At 45.1% G+C, this 23,797-nt stretch overlaps 1 protein-coding gene and 1 long non-coding RNA gene across 7 annotated transcripts in view; both read right to left on the minus strand.

The window, feature by feature from the left end:
- Positions 1-398: 398 nt before the first annotated feature.
- The window catches only part of LOC123169267 (uncharacterized), a 42,656-nt gene continuing 19,257 nt past the window's right edge, over positions 399-23,797 (minus strand). For 3 of the 6 annotated variants that reach the window (XM_044587101.1, XM_044587099.1, XM_044587104.1), the window contains 11 exons: positions 23,715-23,759; positions 23,452-23,530; positions 16,123-16,311; positions 15,480-15,583; positions 15,292-15,382; positions 14,571-14,702; positions 14,199-14,336; positions 13,587-13,859; positions 1,861-1,920; positions 1,594-1,783; positions 399-766 (listed from right to left, as the gene is read on the minus strand). In XM_044587101.1, the coding sequence (XP_044443036.1) occupies positions 1,649-1,783; positions 1,861-1,920; positions 13,587-13,859; positions 14,199-14,336; positions 14,571-14,702; positions 15,292-15,382; positions 15,480-15,583; positions 16,123-16,311; positions 23,452-23,530; positions 23,715-23,759 (1,246 nt within the window). In that variant the 3' untranslated portion in view covers positions 399-766; positions 1,594-1,648. The remainder of the gene's footprint in view (positions 767-1,593; positions 1,784-1,860; positions 1,921-13,586; positions 13,860-14,198; positions 14,337-14,570; positions 14,703-15,291; positions 15,383-15,479; positions 15,584-16,122; positions 16,312-23,451; positions 23,531-23,714; positions 23,760-23,797) is intronic. The other 3 variants (XM_044587100.1, XM_044587102.1, XM_044587103.1) reach the window with 3 other exon arrangements.
- LOC123169268 (uncharacterized) lies at positions 17,588-21,834 on the minus strand. The gene is made up of 2 exons (XR_006484710.1): positions 19,835-21,834; positions 17,588-19,573 (listed from the first exon to the last, which is right to left on the minus strand). It is a non-coding gene; the product is annotated as an uncharacterized lncRNA (long non-coding RNA).

The raw sequence follows: 23,797 nt of genomic DNA on the forward strand, positions 1-23,797 counted from the left end.
AAATCACACCCACTGCAAAGTTAATTGATCAACTAATGCACTTTTGGCGAACTAAGTCTAACTCACATGGTTAGGTTACTTGTGGTGAAACCAACCCACTAGGGTTCAAATCCTAGACTTTGCACTGCTGCTCGCATTTTAGTTTAGGCTTTCCGACGATGTTTATTCTGTGTGAGTAGATGTTCCCGTCGACTACATAGGCTCCTATAGTATTTTCATCAATCTAAGATGATGTGCCAGCTCAGTCTCTTAAAGGAGCTCATAGGGGTAAAGTGTGCATGCATGTGTTTATAGAAGTGAGTGTATGTGTGTATGTATGAGCGCCTACGTCTATTGTGTCTGAAAAAACTAAAGCGATTTTGCGACATGTACGAAATTGCAGGTCCTAGGCAAGTTCATGTATGAACAGCTAATTATCTCAAATATAAATACATGGGCTTACATGACAACATGTGATGCACAAATATCTAGCTAGGTATTCGATCCACTTGTCAAAATGCCTACTCTACAAAGCCATTATGCAAAAGGAACTTGGACGTTGATCATAAATGCTGAGTGGGCACCAAATACTCTTGTAAGTTGTAACTGTTAAGTATGGACAAAGATCTACGAAGGCATATAACTTTAGGAAGAATAGCCCCTCAACGTATGCCCATGCATCGTATGGTTGTAACATGTGTAGCTGTACTCCCATCAGCATGCACTGAGAGGTCTTCTAGGAGTAGAGTATAAGGAAACGAACCCTCCCACCTCTTGTTCAAAAACACTACACAAATGTTGAGAAAATGGTTCAGAGCATCATCTGTATAGGCAAAAGCGCTACAAAGGAACAACATCTTTAAGTGAAACAAAGAGCCTTTTTGAATTTGAAGTCTCGGAAGAAGAGGACCTATATGAGTTGTATCTCTTTGTAAAAATCATATACTCTGGTCCCTCTTAGTTGAAGCATGCTTTGTACTCCCTCCGTACAGACGGACACAAGCATGAGTTGTACTACTTTAGTAGTGATCCAAACACTCTTATACTCCCTCCGTTTCAAAATAGATGACTCAACTTTGTACCAAAGTTAGTACAAAGTTGGGTCATCTATTTTGGAACGGAGGGAGTATTAGTTTACAGACTGATATTATGTATGTTGCAGACTTTAACATGTATGTATAAGTGTAACTCAGAAAAATTATGATGTTTTGAATGTATTTTTCAGAAGAAAGTAAAAGTTATCATTTTTTCACATGCACTGTTTGCAAAAATAAATCCTCCCTCCAATCCATATTAATCATTGACGCTGGTTTAGTACAAAGTTGTACTAACTTTGACCTAACCCAGTGTCAATTAATATGGATCATAGGGAGTAAATACATGTACAACTTCTGTTAATGCGCATTACGAGAGGCTGTGTTGTGTTGTGAACCTACAATTAGTAGTCATACTTAGAGAAATTCATCGCAGGCAAAGGACAAACATTTGTAAGCAGATAGTGTGGTTAACTAAGTGGAGCAGTTTTAGTTCTAAGGAAGCCAGAATGCAGGCAGTTACTAAAAACAAGGAAATGAAGAAATGCAACAAGCGTGCACAAGTCAAATTGTTACTTACTCTTTACAGAAAAGACAATCAGAAATATACTTGTGTCCGTCTGTACATGGTCAGCTTATTTCACTTGGTCACCTCTCAAACCTATTGCGTCAGAAATATCTTCACTGCTGCCTTCAGGCAATTTCATTTCCTTCACTTCCTCAAGCTGCCTGAGGAGATCTAACCTCTCGGGGCCATATGTGGATGGGATCTACAATACACAAATATACACTTACATTTACATGTTGCAACGAAGGGAGTAACAAGGGTTTGTACAGAGTTACAAACCATGGAAGGCACATATCTCTGGATGAAAGCCAAAATAGCAGCATGCCCAACAGCAGTAACCTGGAAACAAAGGCACCTGTTTATAATGCTCTGACATGGACACAACTGCACTAAAGACGAAATTCACAAGCTAAGAAATATGATTCAAACTCTTAGGCACACAAAACAAAATCCTTGACCATCACAACTTGGTGTTAAACGAGATTGGATTGTCTAGTCAGTATGGATAACAATGGATGAAGCAAAGAGATTACAGGATTATGGCACAAAACTGGAAGAAAGAAACAGTATGGACCTCTGGAGACTTGTTCTCCTACACCTTGATTTGTGGGAACGCAATCAGTAGGGGAGGATTAGATTAGGATCAATATGGGAGCACTTGGGAGCCATTGAAGGGAAGATGCAGCTAGGGCTGGAGGCCCTAGGTGCAGATGTTATGTGTGAGGAGCCGAGGGGCAGAGAAAGAAGGGGTGTCTTCTAATTCTCTGCTTCATTAAATCTCACGGTGGCTACCTCATTTTTATTTTATATATAATATATAGAGGGTCTGCCTTACAAACCGACTCTGAGTCTCTGACTATTGAACAAACCTATGGTCTATTCATAGTTTCATACGGACTAACCTATTGCTTTCCTATCAATAGTAATAAGTCTACCTAAGGACTCTAATAGGAATTCCTCCTGATGATGTGTTCCCCTAATCTGGAGGATTACCAGGAGAGGCTCCATCTTGTATTGGTGTTATCTCTGAACTAGACTGCGGAGGCACCGAGTGGCAACCATGACCATGACCCGTATATGTCTGCCCCTACATAACATCTCTCCTTCCGTCGACGAACAGCTCGTCCTCAAGCTGGAACGCAATATAAAGACGCTTGAAAGCTTCAACATCTTCCCATGAAGCATCTGAAGCTGGAAGGCCTTCCCGCTGAATAAGCACTTGCCACACACCTCTGTACAGCTTGGCTCGAAAGACCTTGGCTGGCGAAGGAACCACACTACCATGGTTTGCGGTGGCCACCGAAAGGTCTTCCTGAGGGTCCTCTCTCCAGATTCAGTGGTTGACTTCAGTGGGGAGTCATATATGGGTCATATACGAGAGGGCAGGGGGCCCTCTCCAACAGCTTCAGTGGGCAGCCGCGGTCGCACATCGCATGTAGCTGCTGGGATCGTGGAAAAGTGATGGCAACAACACATAAGTGACGTCGATGGTAGTGCTACTCGAGCACCCTAGGTCTGACATGAGTTAGTTATACCTCGCAATGGCTATGTTTTTACGTTGTTACCTTGTTGAAGGCATCGCTCAGATATATGGAAAATGGCTTTCGCGCAGCTTTACATATAAAGCAACACAGCCAAACTCATGGTGATGAGGAGAACCTCTTACAAAGCAGATCGAAAGAAAGAAAGAAAGAAATACAGGAGAATCCACACCCTACCACAAAGCACCCTAGACTACCGACGAAGAAGATGACTAGCCACCAGGGGAAATCACCGGACCTCAGTCCACCACACTCACCAAGCTGTTGTCGGAGAGGGCCCCCTGCCCTCCTGCTCCGGATCGTGGAGCCCGAACCTGCAAGCGAATAGCGAGGACCGTGGGTGCAACCACCCACGCCAGAGTCGAGGAGACCTCAAGTCAGGATCCGAATAAGTCTGCCAATGACAACTCGGTGTGCTGGAGGAAACCTGGGCTCCACGACGACACCCTCAGGAGGAAGACGAAACTGCGCGTCATCGCCGTCGAGACCAAGTAGTCAGTCCGGAAGTAATGCGCTCCCTTGAGTTTGTCCAGAAGTTCTTCCACTACAGGAATAGGATACTTGTCCTTAATTGTTCCTTTCGATAGTCCACACATGCGCCATGATCCATCATGCTTTTTGACAAGGATGACTGGTGCTGATAACGCAGAATTGCTTAGGCGGATGAGCTATTGAGCTAGGAGCGCAGAGCATTGTCGTTCTAACCCATCCTTCTGTAAGGCTGGATATTGATAAGGCCGCACCAGCATGGCTGTTGTGTCAGTGTGCAAGTGGATGCGGTGGTCGTGACTGCGCTCAGGAGGAAGACCTGTGGGATCGTCTAAGAGGGAGTCAAACTCGAGAAGAAGCTCCGTTGGGAGGTCCAGGGACTGGCCCAGAAGTTGTTGCAAGGCGAATTGGGTTTGTCAGTATGACCTCCCCATTCCATGCAACTTGATGGTCGGCCACACCAGAAGGACATCCGGAGACGTTTGAAATCCCAAAGGACGGGACCCAATATGCCCAGCCACTGCACACCGAGGACAACATCGAGCCCACCGAGTGGTATTGCAAATAAGTTGATGAAAAATGGCTCCATGCCAATGACACTGTTGATATTAACCTCAGTGTATCTGCACTTGATTTTTTGCTTTATTTCCTTGATTCACATAAGGACGGTCATATGCATGATGGATGTTTGCATGCTGATCGTCTCTCACCAGAAACGTGCTGAGTTCACGTTCCGGTGGTTAGTTTTTTTGGTTCCTAGTTGATAGGCTTAGCTGGTAGCTTATGACTCGGCACGATTCAGGCTCGTGGGATGGCACGCACAACTGTTGGATCGTGGCGAGCTTTCAGTTTTCTGTTAGCGACTGAATAAAAGGAAAGACAGAAAATGACGCAAGTTTTTACGCGTCGCAAAAGCTCTTTCTCTGTGGCTGCGTTCCTGCTCTCTGTTCCCTTCCACCTCGTGTGCGTGTGTTGTATCATTCAGAGAGAAAAGATTCAGAGAGAGAGCGACTAGATCACAGCCTCAAAACCAACAATTGGTATTCAGAGCTTTAGGGTTAGGACCTTGGGCGTTTGGCGGCGGTGATCGGAGGTGGTTTTTGGCGGCGGCGATGGGGGATACGTCTCCCAAGAAAGTCGACGGGAAGAGCAGCAGCGCCGGCGGCGGAAAGTACACGCCACCGGCGGCAAGGAAGCCCAGCGCAGGCGAAGAAACTGCCGTGGTGCTGGCTGCATCGTCGAGAGCCACAAACGTGCCGATACAGTATCCGATGCTGACGGACACGAACTACTCTCTGTGGGCCATCAAGATGAAAGTGTTGATGAAGGCGCTCCGCGTCTGGTCGGCGATTGACGGCTCCGGCGATTACGACCAAGCGGCGGATGAGGGGGCCTTTGCGGCGCTCTCTCAGTCCGTCCCAGATCATGTTATGCTGCAGGTTGCAGACTGCAACACCGCGCAAGAGGCGTGGGAGATGATCCGATCTGCGCGCGTCGGGGAGGATCGCGTGAAGAAGGCGCGCGCGCGGCAACTGAAGAGGCAGTTCGATCGCCTCGACATGGCGGACGGGGAAACTATCCCGGAGTTTGCCAGGAAACTCACCACGTTGGTGAGTGAGATCCGCTCCCTCGGCGTCACCCTTGGGGAGGAGGCCGTGGTGGAGCAGTTGTTCAGTGCTGTGCCGGATCGCTTCGCCGACATCGTCAACACCATCGAGCAGTGGGGCGACGTCACCACGATGACGGTGCAGGAGGCCGTCGGACGCCTCACGGCGTTCGAGGAGAACCAGCGGGGGCGCCGCCAGAGCCGTGGCGACAACAGCAAGCAGTTGATGCTCGTGACCCGCGCGCTGGAAACCCTTATGAAGGGGAAGAAGTTCGTCGACAACAACGGGGCCTCCAGCTCTGGTGCAAAGAAAGGAGGCAGCAAGAGCGGTCGCCAAGGCGGCGGGCAGGACAAAGGCCGTGGTGATCGCGGTCAGAACAATGGAAAGGGCAAACAGAAAAAGTATCGTAAGTTTGACATCTCAAAAGCAAAATGCTTTAACTGTGATGTGAATGGACACTTTGCCTCGGACTGTCCGGAGCCGAAGCGGGAGCGTGCAAACCTGGCGCAGAAGCAAACTGATGAAGATCCAGCCTTGCTCATGACCGAGGTGTGTGAGCTTGTTGAGAACACCGAAATCACAAGAGACAAGGTCATGTTGCACGAAGAAAAAGTTATGCCGAAACTGACAGGGTCATCAGACAAGTCTTGGTATCTTGACACTGGAGCAAGCAACCACATGACAGGCTGTCTGGACAAGTTCGCCGAGCTGGACCGAAAGATCACCGGTTCAGTTCGATTCGGAGATGGATCAGTTGTGGGCATTGAGGGATGCGGCTCAGTTCTCTTTGTTGCACACAACGGCGAGCACCGGCTGTTAATTGAAGTTTATTTCATCCCGAAGCTGAAAAGTAATATAATCAGTCTAGGGCAGCTGGATGAATTTGGTTGCAAGTACTCCGTCGATGAAGGTTTGATGACTGTGCTGGATAAAGAGAGAAAGGTCCTTGCAAAAGTTAGAAGAACACCAAACAGGCTCTACATACTGAATATTGAGCAGTCTGACCCAGTTTGTCTATTGTCCAAGACTTCAGAGGTTCCCTGGTTGTGGCATGCACGCTATGGGCATATAAGTTTTCATGCTTTGAGACTGCTAGCAAAGGAGGCCATGGTGCGTGGCTTACCAATGATTGATCAGATTGATCGTTTGCGTGAGAGCTGCTTGGTTGGCAAACAAAGAAGAGCTCCATTCCCTGCTGAAGCCTCATACCGAGCAGATCGAGCACTTCAATTGCTGCACGGGGACCTTTGTGCTCCTATCTCCCCTCCAACCTTTGCCGGGAAGAATTATTTTCTGCTGCTAGTTGATGACCACACAAGGTACATGTGGGTTGTGCTGATCAGAAGCAAAGATGAAGCACTTGAGGCAGTTAAGAAGATAAGAGCAGCAGTAGAGGTTGAACTTAATCTGAAGGTGATGGCACTCAGGACAGATCGTGGAGGGGAATTCATGTCAAAGAATTTTGCTCAATTCTGTGAAGGCCTTGGGATCAAGCACTACTTGACGGCGCCATACTCTCCACAACAGAACGGCGTTGTTGAGAGAAGAAATCAGACTGTTGCTGGAATGGCTCGAAGCCTTCTGAAAGCCAAGGGAATGCCTGGACAATTTTGGGGTGAGGCAATAGCTACAGCAGTCTATCTACTGAATCGTGCACCAACAAAAAACATGCACGGGATGACACCTTATGAGGCCCTGTACAAACGAAAGCCTAATGTCGAGCACCTTCGTACATTTGGGTGTATAGGGCATGTGAAGAAAGTTGGACGGCACCTCCCAAAGTTGGCCGACCGGAGTACTGAAATGGTGTTGATTGGGTATGAACCAAATAGTAAAGCATACAGACTGTTCGACCCACACATGAAGAAGCTGTGTGTGTCTCGAGATGTTGTGTTCGAGGAGGACAGATGCTGGGAATGGACCACCGACGATGCTGAGGGGATCTCGGAGACTTTCTCAGTACAGTATAATGTACACCTTGATGATGCTTGTCATGTAGCCAGCCAAAGCATACTGTTCACCATCCGACAAGAACAAGTCTGAAGGAGAACAAGCTGGCAGATGAAGAAATAGCAGCAGGGTTCAGACCAGAGGATTTTGTTACCCCAGCTAGAAATGAAGCACCTACTGGACCTCGGTTTGTGTCACGTCCGACCGGTGCCTCGACACCGACGAGCACCGAGGGACCACGCAGGTATCGCCTCATGGAAGAAGTCATCGAAGAAGCACCATTTGCAGCTGTGCCGGACACATGCCTTCTTGGTATAGAAGAACCTGAATCTGTGTTAGAGGCAAGAAAGGAAGAGGCATGGAGAGAAGCCATGGACTCAGAACTCAGGTCAATCGAGAGCAATGAAACCTGGGAACTCACTGACTTGCCAAAGGGACAGAAAGCAATTGGTTTGAAATGGATTTACAAACTAAAGAAAGATCCCGATGGCAAGGTCATCAAACATAAAGCAAGACTGGTTGCAAAGGGCTATGTTCAGCGTCACGGTGTAGATTATGAGGAGGTGTTCGCCCCTGTTGCACGACTCGAGTCAATCCGGCTTCTCATCGCAGTTGCAGCACAACAGAAATGGGAAATACATCATATGGATGTTAAGACCGCGTTTCTGAATGGTGAACTGAAAGAGGAGGTGTACGTCGCTCAACCCCCTGGATTTGAGATCAAAGGGCAAGAGCAAAAGGTTCTGAAGCTGCACAAAGCCCTCTATGGCTTAAAGCAAGCGCCTAGAGCATGGAATGAGAAACTGGACAGAACTTTGATTGATTTGGGATTTGAGAAATATCCACTTGAGCTTGCAATGTACAGAAGAGAAAAACTTGCTGTTGGAGTATATGTGGATGATCTTATAATCACAGGACCAAGCTCAACTGAAATAGAAAAATTTAAGGAGCAAATGAAGAACATGTTCAGTATGAGTGACTTGGGGCTCCTGAGTTATTATCTTGGCATAGAAGTGAAGCAACTGCCAAATGGAATTTTTCTGAATCAATCCAGTTATGCGGGCAAGATCTTAGAGAAAAGTGGGATGATCGACTGTTACTCTGCTCAAACCCCCATGGAAGCCCGCCTGCACTTGAGCAAGTCCAGCACCTGCAAACCAGTTGAGCCAACAATGTATCGCAGTATTATTGGGAGCCTGAGGTACCTGACACATACTCGTCCTGATATAACTTATGCAGTGGGCATAGTTAGCAGGTATATGGAGAAGCCTGCTGCAGATCATTTGGCTGCTGTTAAGCACATCCTGCGGTACATAAAAGGTACTTTGAACCTTGGTTGTTTCTATGGAAGAGAAGAGGGAATGACCATGCAGCTGTGTGGATACAGTGATAGTGATCATGGTGGTGATGTGGACGATCGAAAGAGCACCTCTGGAGTATTATTCTACCTCAACTCGAGCCCTGTGAGTTGGACATCACAGAAGCAGAAAGTAGTTGTGATATCTTCTTGTGAAGCAGAGTATGTTGCTGCTGCTTCGGGCGCCTGTCGGGCAGTGTGGCTGAGCAGATTGCTTGCAAGTCTGACAGGAGATGAGGCGGATCAGGTGACACTGAAGGTGGACAACCAGTCGGCTATTGCATTAAGCAAAAACCCCGTGCACCACGAAAGGAGCAAACATATTGATATTAAGTACCATTATGTTCGTGAATGCGTCGAGAATGGAACCATAGCAGTTGAATATGTGCGCACAGTTGATCAGCTAGCTGATGTGTTGACGAAGCCACTTGGAAAGCTGAAGTTTCTGGAGCTCAGAGACAGAATTGGGATGCGCACACTTGAGCAGATACTGCAAGGTTAAGGAGGTGATTGTTGATATTAACCTCAGTGTATCTGCACTTGATTTTTTGCTTTATTTCCTTGATTCACATAAGGACGGTCATATGCATGATGGATGTTTGCATGCTGATCGTCTCTCACCAGAAACATGCTGAGTTCACGTTGCGGTGGTTAGTTTTTTTGGTTCCTAGTTGACAGGCTTAGCTGGTAGCTTATGACTCGGCACGATTCAGGCTCGTGCGATGGCACGCGCAATTGTTGGATCGTGGCGAGCTTTCAGTTTTCTGTTAGCGACTGAATAAAAGGAAAGACAGAAAATGACGCAAGTTTTTACGCGTCGCAAAAGCTCTTTCTCTGTGGCTGCGTTCCTGCTCTCTGTTCCCTTCCACCTCGTGTGCGTGTGTTGTGTCATTCAGAGAGAAAAGATTCAGAGAGAGAGCGACTAGATCACAGCCTCAAAACCAACAGACACTGCTAGTGTTACAGTAAACACCGCTGCTGATCACATGTTCGCCATTGGCAACTGCAACCCGGATCCCAGCACGGAGGTTAAGTACCGCACCCACTTTGCCGATTAGCTCCTCGGTGAGAAAGATATGAGTCGAACCGGAGTCAACAAGAGCAAGAAGGAAGACACCACCGATGTCGACCCGAAGTTGCATGGTACTGGAGCTCCAGATACCCGTAAGGGCAGCAAAATTTGTGGCGGTTCCTCCTGTTGGGTGTTGTTAGTTGTCTCCTCGTCATCATCGGACTCACGTATGATGTGACGCATGAATAGCTTCTTATAACGGTGCCCTATTTTCGTCGCAATTGTAGCAGAGGCCCTATCATCGGCGCTCCTCCATCTCAGGTGGTGTCAAGCATTTGAATGCTCGTGTTGATCCTGTGACGCCAGCAGATGATGTAGTTCTTGCTCCTGCTATGGTAGATGAGCTACCCGCGTAAGTTATGGAACGACTAACCCAGTCACTTGCTAGAGGACCACTTGCTGGAAGATCGAGGACCTGTGTCCAGGGACTCCAAACGCTGAAAAGCACGAGTTACACTCGTAGCTTCTTCTAGATCAAAGGGCTCCCGGAGCTCAACATGCATCCTGATCGGATCTTGCAACCCTGCAATGAATATTTGCATTTCATGCTGGAGGGATAGGTTGGTCGTGCATGCCGAGAGGTTGAAAAAATTGTTGATGTAGTCCTCCAGGTACCTGCACCCCTGCGCAACTCGACCAAATCCCCAATGAGGTTGCGCCAAGTGGATGGCCCAAAACGCTTGCTTGCAAGAGCAGAAAAACGATCCCAACCTGGGCGACTGTCCTCAGCACGTAGAAGGTGCATGTACCACTTGCGGGCCTTGCCAGACATGTGATAGGATGCCATCCAGACCTTATCGTTGGGGTGTGTGTCCTAGGCTCCAAAAATTGCTTGCACAAATTTAGCCAAGTTAGAGCATCTACAGCCGGACTTTGCAAATCCCGCCCCCTAAACGTCCACCGACGAGCCCAGGCGTGACCCCGAACAGCGCCGGACGGCCCCTCATATGTCCTGTCGGACAACCACACTCCTCATATCAAAACCCTCAAATTCATCATATGTCCTGTCGGACAGCCACACTCCTCATATCAAAACCCTCAAATTCATGCAAATTCATGCACGTCGATCATACACATGAATATCACACATAAATAACATTTGTTCATAGGGAAAATACATAGTTCAAACATAAAATTTATTTGAAGTGCATATTCAAACATTAAACTTTTTGGGTTTCCTCCTTGGTTTTCATTGTGGGTCAACATATGCTCCACAAGATCATTGAGTAGCTACACGTGCACCTGTTGATCTCAAAGATTCTGATACATATGCAGAAAATTCAGACTCTGATCTGCATCTTGCTTCGGGATGTGGACTTGTTCTCGAGACTTCCTGAAATCATGGATTCAGGCTGCCCCTTCACCCTCTCCTCCTCGACAATCATATATTATGCAAAATTACACAACATGTCATCAGCTGCCACAAAGTCTCTGATTCCCACATCATTGCAGCTCCACGAACAATACCCCAACAAACTTGGAGCACTCTGAATGCCTCTCCACTGTTAAGCTTCATGCACTAGCAAACGCAACCAAAAGTCTGAACTGATGGGAAGGGCTAGGCAATCCAATATACACTTCCAACACCCCCTCTAACGTGACACAGGAAGTCAACATGTGAATAGACTCATAGGTATGGCTCAAGAGGCCTATACATGGACAAAGAGGGGGGCAACAACATTTTTTTTAATAAATTGCAAAAGCCAGGACTTGAACTCAAGACCTTAGACCCTGATACCACGTTACGCTTCATGCACTAGTCAACGCAACCAAAAGTCCGAACTGGTGGAAAGGGCTAGGCAATCCACATATACACTTCAACATCCACATCCTTCTTAGTTGCTTCTTCCATTGTTGCAAAGTGACTTTATTTGTTGCCATGGGGATCGAATATGGTCTTCACAAACGCCGCACTACTGAGGATAGATACCATCGGCAAGGTAGTACCCCATGTTGTAGTCGTGCCCATTGACTGTGTAGTTGCACGGTGGCGCTTTCCCATTACAAAGTCTCCTGAACAGGGGAGATCGCTGGAGCACATTGATGTCATTGTGAGAACCAGGCATGCCAAATCCGCAAGTCCCTTGATGCCACTGCGTCGAGTATGATGGTGGTTTCTTTTATCTGACCTTGGTACATCTCGCGTAAACCTTTTGAGGCAGTTCTTCCAAAGTCAATGCATGCAATCAACTGAACCGAACATACCTGGAAAACCGCTCCAATAGCCATCAACCTTGCTGTGTCTTGCACATTTGGTTTTATCAGATACTCTACTCCAAACACCTTCACCATTATTCGGGTAAATCTCACAGTGGTCTTCAGGCATGTGCTCTCTCCCATCCGGACCAGTTCACCAACGGCATAGATGGCGGAACCTAATGCAAGTATCCTCAGAGCAACCGTGCATTTCTGCTTAGGAGAGAACGAGAGTTGTCTGCAACAATCCTTGTTGAGCCTGAAGTACGAATCATGTGCCTCCACTCCCTCCACCACGCGCAAGAACAAGGGTTTGCGCAAACGAAAGCGTCGACAAAAAAATTATCAGGGACTATTGGGCCGGGCTTAAAGTAGTCCTTATAGAGCAGCCGTCCTCCATCGACCCTACCCTGGTTGAAAACTCTTCTCCCTTTGATCATACCCTTGAAGTTCAGAATGCACCCCACCTCCCTGTCCATTTCCTCTTGGATGCTCATGATCATCATCATCTCGGCATCTCCGTCCGACTCCGACGAATCGAAGAACTCCTTTTACATTAATTCATCAAGTTCCTTGTTAACCCTCCGAATCTATCATTTTGCCTATCATTTTGCCTACAGAAGAACAAAAAAGACTGGTCGGACAATTTGCCGAACACATGGAGGGCATGGTACAGTCCGAGAATAGCCAGACGTACCACTGGGGCGGCGTCCGAGGCGGTAACAATGTCTGGGGCGGCGCCGAGGGGTCAGGACGGCGGCAGGGCTAGGGCCGGCGCGGACGAGGGAGAAGAGAGGAGAGGAAAAGGGTTGATCCAGCAAGGTCGGGGGGGGGCGGATTTGGTGAAATTTGTGGTGGGTCCTGTCTGTCAGATCCGCCAGATCCGACGTAACGGACGCGCCCGGGCCTCCCCATATCCATCCTAGATATGGGTTGGATATGAGGTGTGCCGGTCAGGAACGATTTTGTGACCGATCACAGACCAGGCCGTCCGCGGGCGCGTTTGAAGAGCCCGGTTGTAGATGCTCTTAAGGCATCCTCCGTTGTGCCAAAGGATGCGAACGACATCTTGAAGACGCCAAAATGCTGGTGGCCTTGCTCTCCTCAATCGTACGAGGTGGGCAGATCGCCGGGGCCCACCAGCTTGTCTCCAGCGGCTGCACTCTCCGCGTCTTCCTTGTCGGCATCCGTGCCGATTGGCTGGCGTCTTCAATACGTGCCAGACGAGTACCATGGCAGTCCAGATGCTTGGCGAGGGAGTCAAGCAGGCCATCATGGCTGTCCAAACGAGCAATGGTGTCGACAAGACGTTGGTTCGTCGCAGCCATCAACTTCATGAGCTGCATGAGCTCTTGTTTCCAAGCATCGTCACTGTCGTTGGTCCCCATGGAAGAAGGAACGGCTGGCTCTGAAACCAAAATGTCACAACTTGATTTGTGGGAACGCAATCTGTAGAGGATTAGATTAGGACCAATACGGGAGCACTTGGGAGCCGTGGAAGGGAAGATGCAGCTAGGGCTGGAGGCGCTAGGTGCAGATGTTGTGTGTGGCTACCTCATATATAGAGAGGATCTGCCTTACAAACCGACTCTGAGCTCTGACTCCATGTCTAATACGAACGAAACTATGGTCTATTCTATACGGACTAACCTGTAGCTTTCCTATCAATAGTAATTCCACCTAAGGACTCTGCTTGCAGTAGCAATCCCCCCATCAATAGGAATTCTTCCTGATGATGCGTTCCCCTAATCTGGAGGGTTACCAAGAGCGGTTCCATCTTGTATTGGTGTTACCTCTGAACTAGACTGTGGAGGCGCCGGGTGGCAACCACGATGCTTATATGTCTGCCCCCATGTAACATGTTCAGAAGGTACAAATCCGAAAGAAATACTCACTGGTAGAAGCATGAGTATTCCTATTGGAACAACAGATGCCAAATCTGTCAGGGTTCTCTGAAGAGCCTGCTTCTCCTTCTGAGTTAGTTCCTCCCCAATAAGAGATCTTTTCAGTAAACCCATAGCAGCTCCTGTGTCAATTGCTAAGAGCTGTGTCCCTTGCAACACAATCTGTGCAGCACAAAGAAGATGAAATAGACTTTAACCCTTTAATACTATTATTAGTTTAATGCAAGGAATGAAAAGAGGCAACAGCTACTTAGACTATTAGATTCCCTACCAAAATAATTCGCAATCATATCACTCAATTAATACTGTTGTGTGTTGTCAAAATTTATCACCATAGAAAATATTAACACCCTGTGATGCCATCAAGCACCGTTAGTGTCAGAAAACAACACAAAATCTGGTAAGAAATGGCCAAATGCACAAGTTGTTTTGAATGTTTGTGGAAGTAACTATGTTACAGGATTTTCTTATGCAGGATGAATAAAATTCAAATTGTCATACCGTTGTACTCTCCTTAACTTTCTCTACCGATTTTGTAATAACATTTTCTTTCTTGATTACTGAACCAGAAGGCCCTGACAGAGGGGTTGCTGACTCAGAAGGGCTCATTGTTTCATCTGGAACCTCCGTTTCCTGGAACTGAAAATAGGACATGGCTGGATGAATAACTCGTCAAAGCTGAAGAAACTTCTACAATAACAAAGCCAGCCATTATGGTATGGTCATGGTATGTAACAGAACTACAAATAGAACATGACTGATTGATCGTCATGTCGTTTCCATGGAGGTTGCAGAGTCTCAGGTTCAAGTGTTGGCTCAAATACCAACTGCATTCTCGTTTGCTATCTAAAAATATATCTTAAACAAGCATACCTCCTCTTTTCTAGCACCATCTGTACTCTTCTGCACTCTCCTTTCTAACTCAATCAACTCACGTCTCAACTGTTCGAAGCGGCGGATGTCATTTGACTCCATGTCTATTTGATCCACCTTGGTAGCAGAAGCCTTCCACAAATGAAAAAAACAGGGAAATCCTATAAGAAAGTTTACATGGTGCAAGAAAACATCTTTTGAGATAAAATTGTTGAAGATAGATATTATTTTCCAGTAATATGTACTTCTTACAAAAACTCATTTGCATAATAGGTGATGATGACTAGAAGAAATGGCGCGCTCCGCCGCGTCCAGCTATAGGAGCATAGTTTGCTGCTGATTTTAGTTGTGCCAGCCCCACGTAATGTCATTGATGGGTAAGGCCTGTGTATGTGTGTTGCCTATTTTTTCTCTTCTTTTACGTGTGTGGGCGGTCAACATGAGTTGGAGACTGATTGGTAGCCAAAATGTGGGCGCTTTCCTACGAATAATTAAACATGGGCACTGATATGGTGCGGGGAATGTAGTCAGAGGTGTGAACGTGTGTGGGGCTGCGTGGTGACTGCATGCTGTCCCAGTACCAGCAAAGCTGTGTCCCCCCCCCCCCCCCATTGCGGCAGCTCAATGACCCACCCAGCGACCCCACAAACCATAGAGGAGAATCACGCTGCCCCGAATGCAGAGAAATGATGTAGAGAAGATATAATGCACAAATTCATACATCCTGATCCACAGCTTCTTGTGCTGGCACAATTTTCCTTCCTGAAGTCGTACCAAAAATGTCCCAAAACGGACGACGATTGTTCTCCATCCTAACATAATAAAAATAACAAAAACCGGAAATCATTTATTTTCACCGTCAAATCACCTATCACAACCATAATGGAATTAGTTACAAGAGAATATCACCTATTTACTGGTTTTTGTGGTGTTAAAACCTCATTAACCATGCTGCCCGTCTTTCCGTGTTCTCCCTCGCCAGCAGGAGGTAACACTCTGCTAATAGTATCAGCCTAGCCAACCATCAAAAACTTTAGCACATGTATCATGGTTGTGTAAAATCGTTATTGTCTCACCCTATGATATTATTGACTATACAATTGGGGTTCATGTTTGCGTGCCTTACTGGAATGGTAGTCAACCATCAAAAACTTTAGAGTCATGGTAGTATTACTGGAATCAACTAAATAACTTCATGTTCATGATATAAACCATGTACAATTGCAGCATGTGGAAGGATGGACAAACGTTTTCAAACAAATAAATCATCCCCAGAACCAGTCAGAAAGGAGCTCAGGAGCCTAAACTACTTCTATTGGAAAACCAAAAGAAATGAGATCTAGTGTTCTCTTCAAAAAGTGCAAGGAACAATGAGTCCTTCATAGCCACCATAGTTGGTGGAATGCTCCTCAACCCTTATGCAGTGAAATACCTCAAGAAATCACTGTGATCACGTTACTTGTATGCAAGACTGACTATTTTCAAATAGGAAAGTACATGTCTACTGCAGATAATTGCAGTAGAAGAAAAATAGTAAAAATACTAAGCTCACCTCCAGATATTCTGCTTTTGCTCGAAAGGAAGCCTCAAGAAATTCTGCTTCCTTCTTCAGTCTTCTGATCATTTCTAGATCAGAACATGCAGCCTTTAGATCCTCCTTACCAGAGTTGGAACTGGAAAGATGCAATTCTTGAAGCAAATTTTCTAACTTAACCAAAGCTTCCTCGACACTTTCAAGTGACTGCAATAATTGAAACTATGATCATCAAGCTTTACCAAGAGATAGCATTATTCAGGGAAGCGTAACTCCCACTTTGCACCAAGTAGATTGCCACGTGTGGCACACATCACCACTTTTTGCAACAATAAACACAAAACACCATGGTAGAGGGAGTAATATTGCACTTTGCACCACCTCTGGAACACCGCTGCACAGATCATAGCACTTCTAACTCCTATGAAGCCCTCTGTTCTCTCCCAAGATTGGCATGGTCCTCCTTTCTTTCCTCACCAGCTCCGCTTTGCACAAGATGAGATTCCATAGAGCCTTTCTTCCCTCTTGTTGAGACCTTGCCCTGCTAAGGCTACTACATGAAAAATAGGATGGGGCAGAACTAGAAGGCAAGCCTTACATGTGGGGCCTTGGTTACTGGCTCACAAGTGGTTCACATATGTAGATTCCCTTAGGCGATGAGAAGTAGCAGGGAGGTGGTACATGTTAAGGAGTATTAGTATTGGTCTAGGAGTCCGTATTAGGCTCTGTGTCCTTCCCTGTACCCCAAGTCTTGTGTAATAGTCCCTCCGTCCCAAATAACTGTCTCAATCTTAGTACAACTTTGTACTAAAGTTAATACAAAGTTAAGACACTTATTTTGGGACGGAGGGAGGGGGGGGGGGGGGGGGGGGGGGCACCGTGCAACTCGTGCTTTATCCCTGAATTGATCTCAGTCTCCCCTGTTGGTTCGTGCGCATCTCATCTTCTCGCACACTGGTCACGCCAGGTAGCCATCCCGATTTGGATCACCCATCTCCTCCTTGGACTGGGCTGCTACTTCCTTTTCCTGTACTAGCGCTCGTGACGAGGAGCTTGTAGTCCCCAGATTGACGTTCCCTCCTCTCCCCAAGACGGCTGCTGATGTCAACTTCAAGCTCCCGGTTGCCGCTGCTGTTCACCAGGAGACTGCCCAGTGCGCCGCTCCCGCTCCCTGCTGCACCTGCTCGCCACTGTTTCCTCTGACCACTGGACCTGCTAGCTGGCACTGGGCCTTTCTCCACCGTTCGCTAAATCTGCAGTCTGTGGTCCTTTAGCCGCCAAAAGGCTCCCCCTATCCAGATCCGTTGGCTGTAAAAAGAAATAGGCACAATGTCGTCATCGTCGGGATATGTTTCAGTCCCTCGTGTTACCAATGGTGGAGACCATCCTCATCGCCATCGCCTTGGCCTCTTTTTGCATTGAAAATCTGCGCCCATTCTCTTGCCGCCGAGCTTCTTTCACCGCCGGTTTTCTTGGGCTATGATTTTATGCGCAATGCTTCATTCCTTTGATGTGCCATCTTCTTTTGACAACACATCTTCTCTTTGATACTTATCTTGTATCTTCTACTGATGTGGTGTCTTCCTCTGATGCGCCATCTTCTCGTTATTCCTATTGGCTTGACTTGACAGGTTTTAAAGACTCTCCATGCTACAATGACACTCTCAAGACGCGGATTTTGGATTATTATTTTCTTCTAGTGTTACACTTCTTCAAATGCAATGCAATTGCATATGCTTTGCATTTAAGGGTAGTGTGTATTAGTATTCCTATTGGCTTGACTCGACAGGTTTTGAAGACTCTCCATGCTACAACGATACTCTCAAGCCGTGGATTTTGGATTATTATTTTCTTCTAGTGTTACACTTCATCAAATGCAATGCTATTCCATCCGCTTTGCATTTGAGGGGAGTGTTAAGGAGTATTGCTATTGGCCTAGGAGTCTGTATTCGGCTATGTGTTCATCCTTGTACCCCAAGTCATGTGTGATATATAGTGTTATGTTATGCTCCAAATTCAAGTATAAAGAGAAAGGCCAACTTCTGAGGAGCGAGCGGAGTGAGGCCTGTTGGAGCAAGATCACCACAACAATGTGCAATTCAGCGTACTTCAAGAAGGCCATTTATGTTGAAACTTCTGAAGGTGAAGAATATGATGATGCCCTTGAAGAACCTGATCTCTATGCATATCGGAGAGTACCCAACCCTACATATGCAAGGGATACATACAAGCTGAAAGCTGAGATCCCAACTTTTAATGGAAATATTGATACTGAAGGGTGCCTTGATTGGTTATATGAAGTGGAGACTTTCTTCGAGGTCATGGAGGTTCCGGAAGATCGTAGAGTTCCTTTGGTCGCGTACAAGCTGAAAGGAGGAGCCAGTGCATCGTGGCACCGCGTTCAAGAAGAGCATAGGCTGAGAGGAGAACCTCGTGTGAGAGCTTGCCGGCAAATGAAGAGTCTTTTGAAAGGGAGAATTTTGCTTGCTGATTATGATCAGATCCTATTTATCCAATTTCAAAACTGTATTTAAGGGAATAGAACTGTTTCAGATTACACGGAGGAGTTTCTAAGGTTACAAGTGAGGTGCAACCTTACCGAAATTGCAGATTACAAGTTGCAAGGTACATCGATGGTCTCAATGATGCTATTCAAGACCGATTGATGGTGCAACAAATCTGGTCCATTGATCAAGCACATGCTCTAGCCTTAAAGGCCGAGAGGTTTGTGAGGACAAGAAAGACAACTAAGACTACATGTCCTCATGTTGAAGGCTCATCTAGGAGTCACACTAATAGAGTGGAAGAAAAGACTGCTCCACCAAAGGCAGAACAGCCCATCCCGAAGCAAACTAGAGGCAAGGTTAAGGCGAATGAAGGCCCAAAATGATATAAATGCGGTGAAGAGGGACACATATCCAGCGGTTGCCCATTGAGGAAAAATTTTCAAGAAAACGCAAAAGCTTTGATTTCTTTGCATTGAAAAGTGAAAAGTTAAGTTACAGACGTCCGCCATTGAGGAAATTTGTTAACACAACTATCCATGATGGTGAAGGAAATGAGGAAGAATACGAATCTGAGGATATAGATGGACAGGACGTCTGTCAAGAAGAAGGTGGAGAGGTGGTATGTGTGATTCAGCGTCTCCTATGTTCCACATCACAACCTGATGACACACAACGGAAGAAAATATTTGAGAGCAAATGCACGGTGAATGGCAAGGTATGCAAATTAGTGATTGATAGTTGTAGCTGCGAGAATCTTATCTCCCAGAAGTTGGTGAACCATTTAAAGCTTGAGACTCGTGAATCCAAACCCCTGCACTATTGGGTGAATATGAGGATCACCAAACAATGCAACCTGCCACTTTCTTTGGTCAAGCATTATCGCTCAAATGTGTTGTCTGATGTAGTTGATATGGATGCCAGTCATGTCCTTCTAGGAAGACCTTGGCAATTTGATGTGGATACTACACACAAGGGCAAGGAAAATTCTTAGTCTTTCATTTGGAACAAGAGAAAGATCATTATTCTACCAAACAAAACTGATGGTAATATCTCTAAGGAAGAGGGGGAATGTATGTTAACTATCTCCCACATCTCTAATGAGTTTATGGAAGACTTGAAGGAGGCAGATGTGTGTGTTGCACTTATTGTAAAAGGAGAAGAGCACCCGGTTGTTGAAATTCCAGAAAAAGTACGTGACTTATTAGCAGAATTTCATAACATACTTGGAGAGCCGCAAGGCCTGCCACCAGTGAGAGGAATTCAACATAGAATTGACTTAATTCTGGGAGCAAGTCTTAATAATATTCCACACTATCGAATGAGCCCAAAAGAGCATGGTAATATTGAACGAGAAAGTGGAGGAATTGCTGCAAAAGGGGCACATTCGAGAAAGTATTAGCCCATGTGTTGTACCAGCCCTGCTCACGCCCAAAAAAGATGGATATTGGCGCATGTGTATGGACAGCAGAGCCATTAACAGCATCACCGTAAGGTATAGATTCCCAATTCCCCGTCTAGATGATATGTTGAATCAGCTTAGTGGAGAAAGAGTGTTCACAAAGCTAGATTTAAGAAGCGGATATCACCAAATTCGTATCAAACCCAGGGATGAATGCAAAACAGCCTTCAAGACAAAGAAGGGTTGTTTGAATGGCCAGTCATGACATTTGGACTCTCAAATGCACCAAGTACCTTTATGCAATTGATGAACCAAGTCCTTTGGCCCTTCTTATCCCACTTTGTTGTGGTTTATTTGACATCTTGATCTATAGCAAGGATGAGGATGAACACTTTGATCACATTCGGAAGGTGCTAGAAGTACTAAAGGAAAATGAGCTCTACTCAACTTGAAGAAATGTACTCCCTCCGTTCCAAAATAGATGACCCAACTTTGTACTAAAGTTAGTATAAAGTTGAGTCATCTATTTTGGAACGGAGGGAGTAGTACTTATCAGCAAGAATTGTATGCCGTTTTCAGAGCTTTGAAAATTTGGGAACTCTGTTTGCTGCCTAAAGAGTTCATTGTTTACAGTGACCATCAATCCTTGAAGCATTTTAGAAATCAAAAGCATGTTGATCGCATGCTAGCAAGATGGGCAATATATCTGGAGAGGTTTAATTATCTCATCGTGCATAAATCTGGAACAACTAATGGAGTGGCAGATGCTTTGAGTCTGCGTGCATGCCTCTTGATTTCTTTCGAGTCTGAACTTCTAGGCATGGATCAAATAAAGGAGTTGTTTGAGGATGACGAAGACTTTGGCCATGTTTGGGTGAAGCACACAAGCCGTTAGGTGATGACTATTTGGCGCAAGATGGCTATCTCTTCAAAAATGATCATTTGTGCATGCCAAGAAGTTCTCTACGTGACAAACTGGTTAGAGAGCTCCATTCAAGTGATATCTTAGTGGCCATGTTGGACGCGACAAGACTATCGCTAACATGGAGGCTTGTTACTTTTGGCCACAACTAAAGAGAGATGCTGGAAAGTTTATTCAGCGGTGCCCCATATGTCAAACCTGCGAAGGCAAAGTTCAGAACACAGGGTTACACATGCCTTAGCCTATTCCTGTTGCTGGGAGGATATCGCTATGGACTTTATCTTGGGCTTGCCAAGAACAAGACGAGGGAGTGATATTGTGTTTGTGGTCGTAGACAGATCCTCTAAGATGGCTCATTTCATCCGATGTCACAGGACAATGGATGCTCATCATGTGGCAAACCTATTCTTTCGAGAAGTGGTCAGACTTCATGGAGTTCCAAGGTCCATCGCCTCAGAACGTGGTAGCAAGTTTCTTGCTGCATTTTCGCTCACTTCGTGGAAGCAATTCAACACTAATTAAAAATTTCCAGCACTGCCCATCCACAAACAGATGGACAAACTTAAGTGGTGAACAAATTTTTGGGTAATCTGATCGGTTGCATTTGTGGAGAAAGAAGGGGCAATGGGATTTGGCTTTATCTCTTGCAGAGCTGTCCTACAATAAAGCATAGATCCACAGGAAGGAGTCCTTTTTTCATTGTCTGCACTAAAGTTCCAACACATGTGGTGGACCTGGTGAAGCTACCATCAGGGAAAACTCAAAATCAGCATTGTCCTTTGTTGATAATTACACTGAGTTATTTGAAGAGATTCATGGTGTTTTGGAAGCACAAAATCAGAAATATAAACAACTTGCTGACTGTAAAAAGAGACCAAAATCATTCCAAGTTGGGGAGGCGATGGTCTACCTCCAAAAAGAGAGGCTGCCTTTAGGTGTTAAAGGGAAGCTTAGGCAGCGAAAGTATGGGCCCTTCTCTATTACGAGGAAGATAAATGATAATGCTTATGTGATAGATCTTCCAAGCGACATGGGTATATCTAACACTTTCAATGTTGCGGGCTTGACTCTCTACCACCCAGAAGAAGCGCCCTATGAAGATAACTCGAGGTCGAGTTCCAAACAACCAGAGGAGAATGATGAGGAACAATAGATGAGGAAAATAACAATAAAATCATATATCAAATCTATCTGGCTGCTTCTATGTGGTAGTATATATACTACTTTATCATTTTTAGTCTGTTAAATGTACAATCTAAAATACTCCAAAGCGAGGTACATGAAAAATTTACAACTGAGCCCATAGTCTTTACTATATTTGTGAAATATGTACACATTTGTACGTAAAAAGGAGTATGCAAAAAATATGATGCATAGACGAATTTAGGTATATACTCCTGGGAGTACATACCGCTCCTCATATACCACATAGATGAATTGGTTATACCTCTTTATCGTTTTTAATATACTTCATTAACAATTACTCCCTCCATCCGAAAAAGCTTGTCCCAAGCTTGTCTTTCAAATGGATGTATCTAGCATGCTAGATACATTCATTTGAGGGACAAGCTTTTTCGGACGGAGGGAGTACTAGATACCCAGAATGAGTTTGATGAAAAGTTACATTTGAGACCATATATTTTATTTTATTTTATTTACAAGTAAATTGCATTTTTGTACGTAAAAAATGTATACAGTACATATTGAGGGCTTCGATGATATTTATTCATGAAACTTGTATTGAGGTACATTAGAATAATTAATAAGGTATATTGAGAATGATAAAGAGGTATAATATTTGTTTAAGATGTATATTTGTACGTGGGGGCACATACTTAATAGAGATAAGGTGCATCCGTAACAGTATGAAGTGCAATTTTATTCCCTCTACCCTGGTACTTGGTGTTTATTGCTACAAAACAGGTGCAGTGTGAGACAAGTGACAATCTACCAGTAGAGTGCAATTTATACTCTCCAGGGAATCACCATTATAAATTAAAAATGATTTCAATGGTACAGTAAGTACAAAAGAGCTCATAGAAATCAATTGCTTATGTTTTTTAATGAGTTCTCCAAAGGAAACAGAAAATTACCTCAACCTAAGTCTGTACAAGAAACATACCATATACCACATCTAACATATGATTACTGTCCATTGGAAGAAAGCTAACGAAGAGAAGCATATATGTGTAAACTGGATCCATCCTCTCTCTCCACTAGATCTTAAAATACATCTAATGAGACATGTAGTTTATATTCATAAAGGAATCTCATGTACAGAGCAGGGCATCTAATTATCTGCACAACAGTTTATTGTAGAAATTTGATAATCGGACTTATAACTTTGAAATCCCAAGGACATTGATATTTAATATAATCAGTAATATATTTCCAGTAACATCTCAGAACATATAGAAGGAAAAGAACTTCATCAATACAGAAGAACATTGCTTTAGTTGGGGTTTGCAAAACAATGAAAAACATAATAGCAATCCAGAAGTGGATTCTATAACAAACACCTTGTCAATGGAAGCTAGCTCAGTCGCATCAACCAATACTCCAGTTTCTTGAAAACTTCGGTCTTTAGGCATATTATTTCTGTCATGTAGCGAGTAAATATATCATATAAAATATGGACATTCTACACAATATGTAAAATAAGCATATATCAAATATTCCCTCCATGTGGAAATAAGCATATCAGGTATTCTAGAAATAAGTGACCACGTCGCTTATTTCCGAACGGAGGGAGTAGCAGATACGACTGGACATTCCTGCTTACTTTGCTATGTCAAGCTCAGTCATGCAGTCGCTCAACATGGCATGCCTACCAAAATTTGTTGACATGTATTAATGTTAGTTGCA

This window comes from Triticum aestivum, chromosome 7D, assembly GCF_018294505.1.
Source record: "Triticum aestivum cultivar Chinese Spring chromosome 7D, IWGSC CS RefSeq v2.1, whole genome shotgun sequence".
In the NCBI taxonomy this organism is placed as follows: Eukaryota; Viridiplantae; Streptophyta; class Magnoliopsida; order Poales; family Poaceae; genus Triticum; species Triticum aestivum.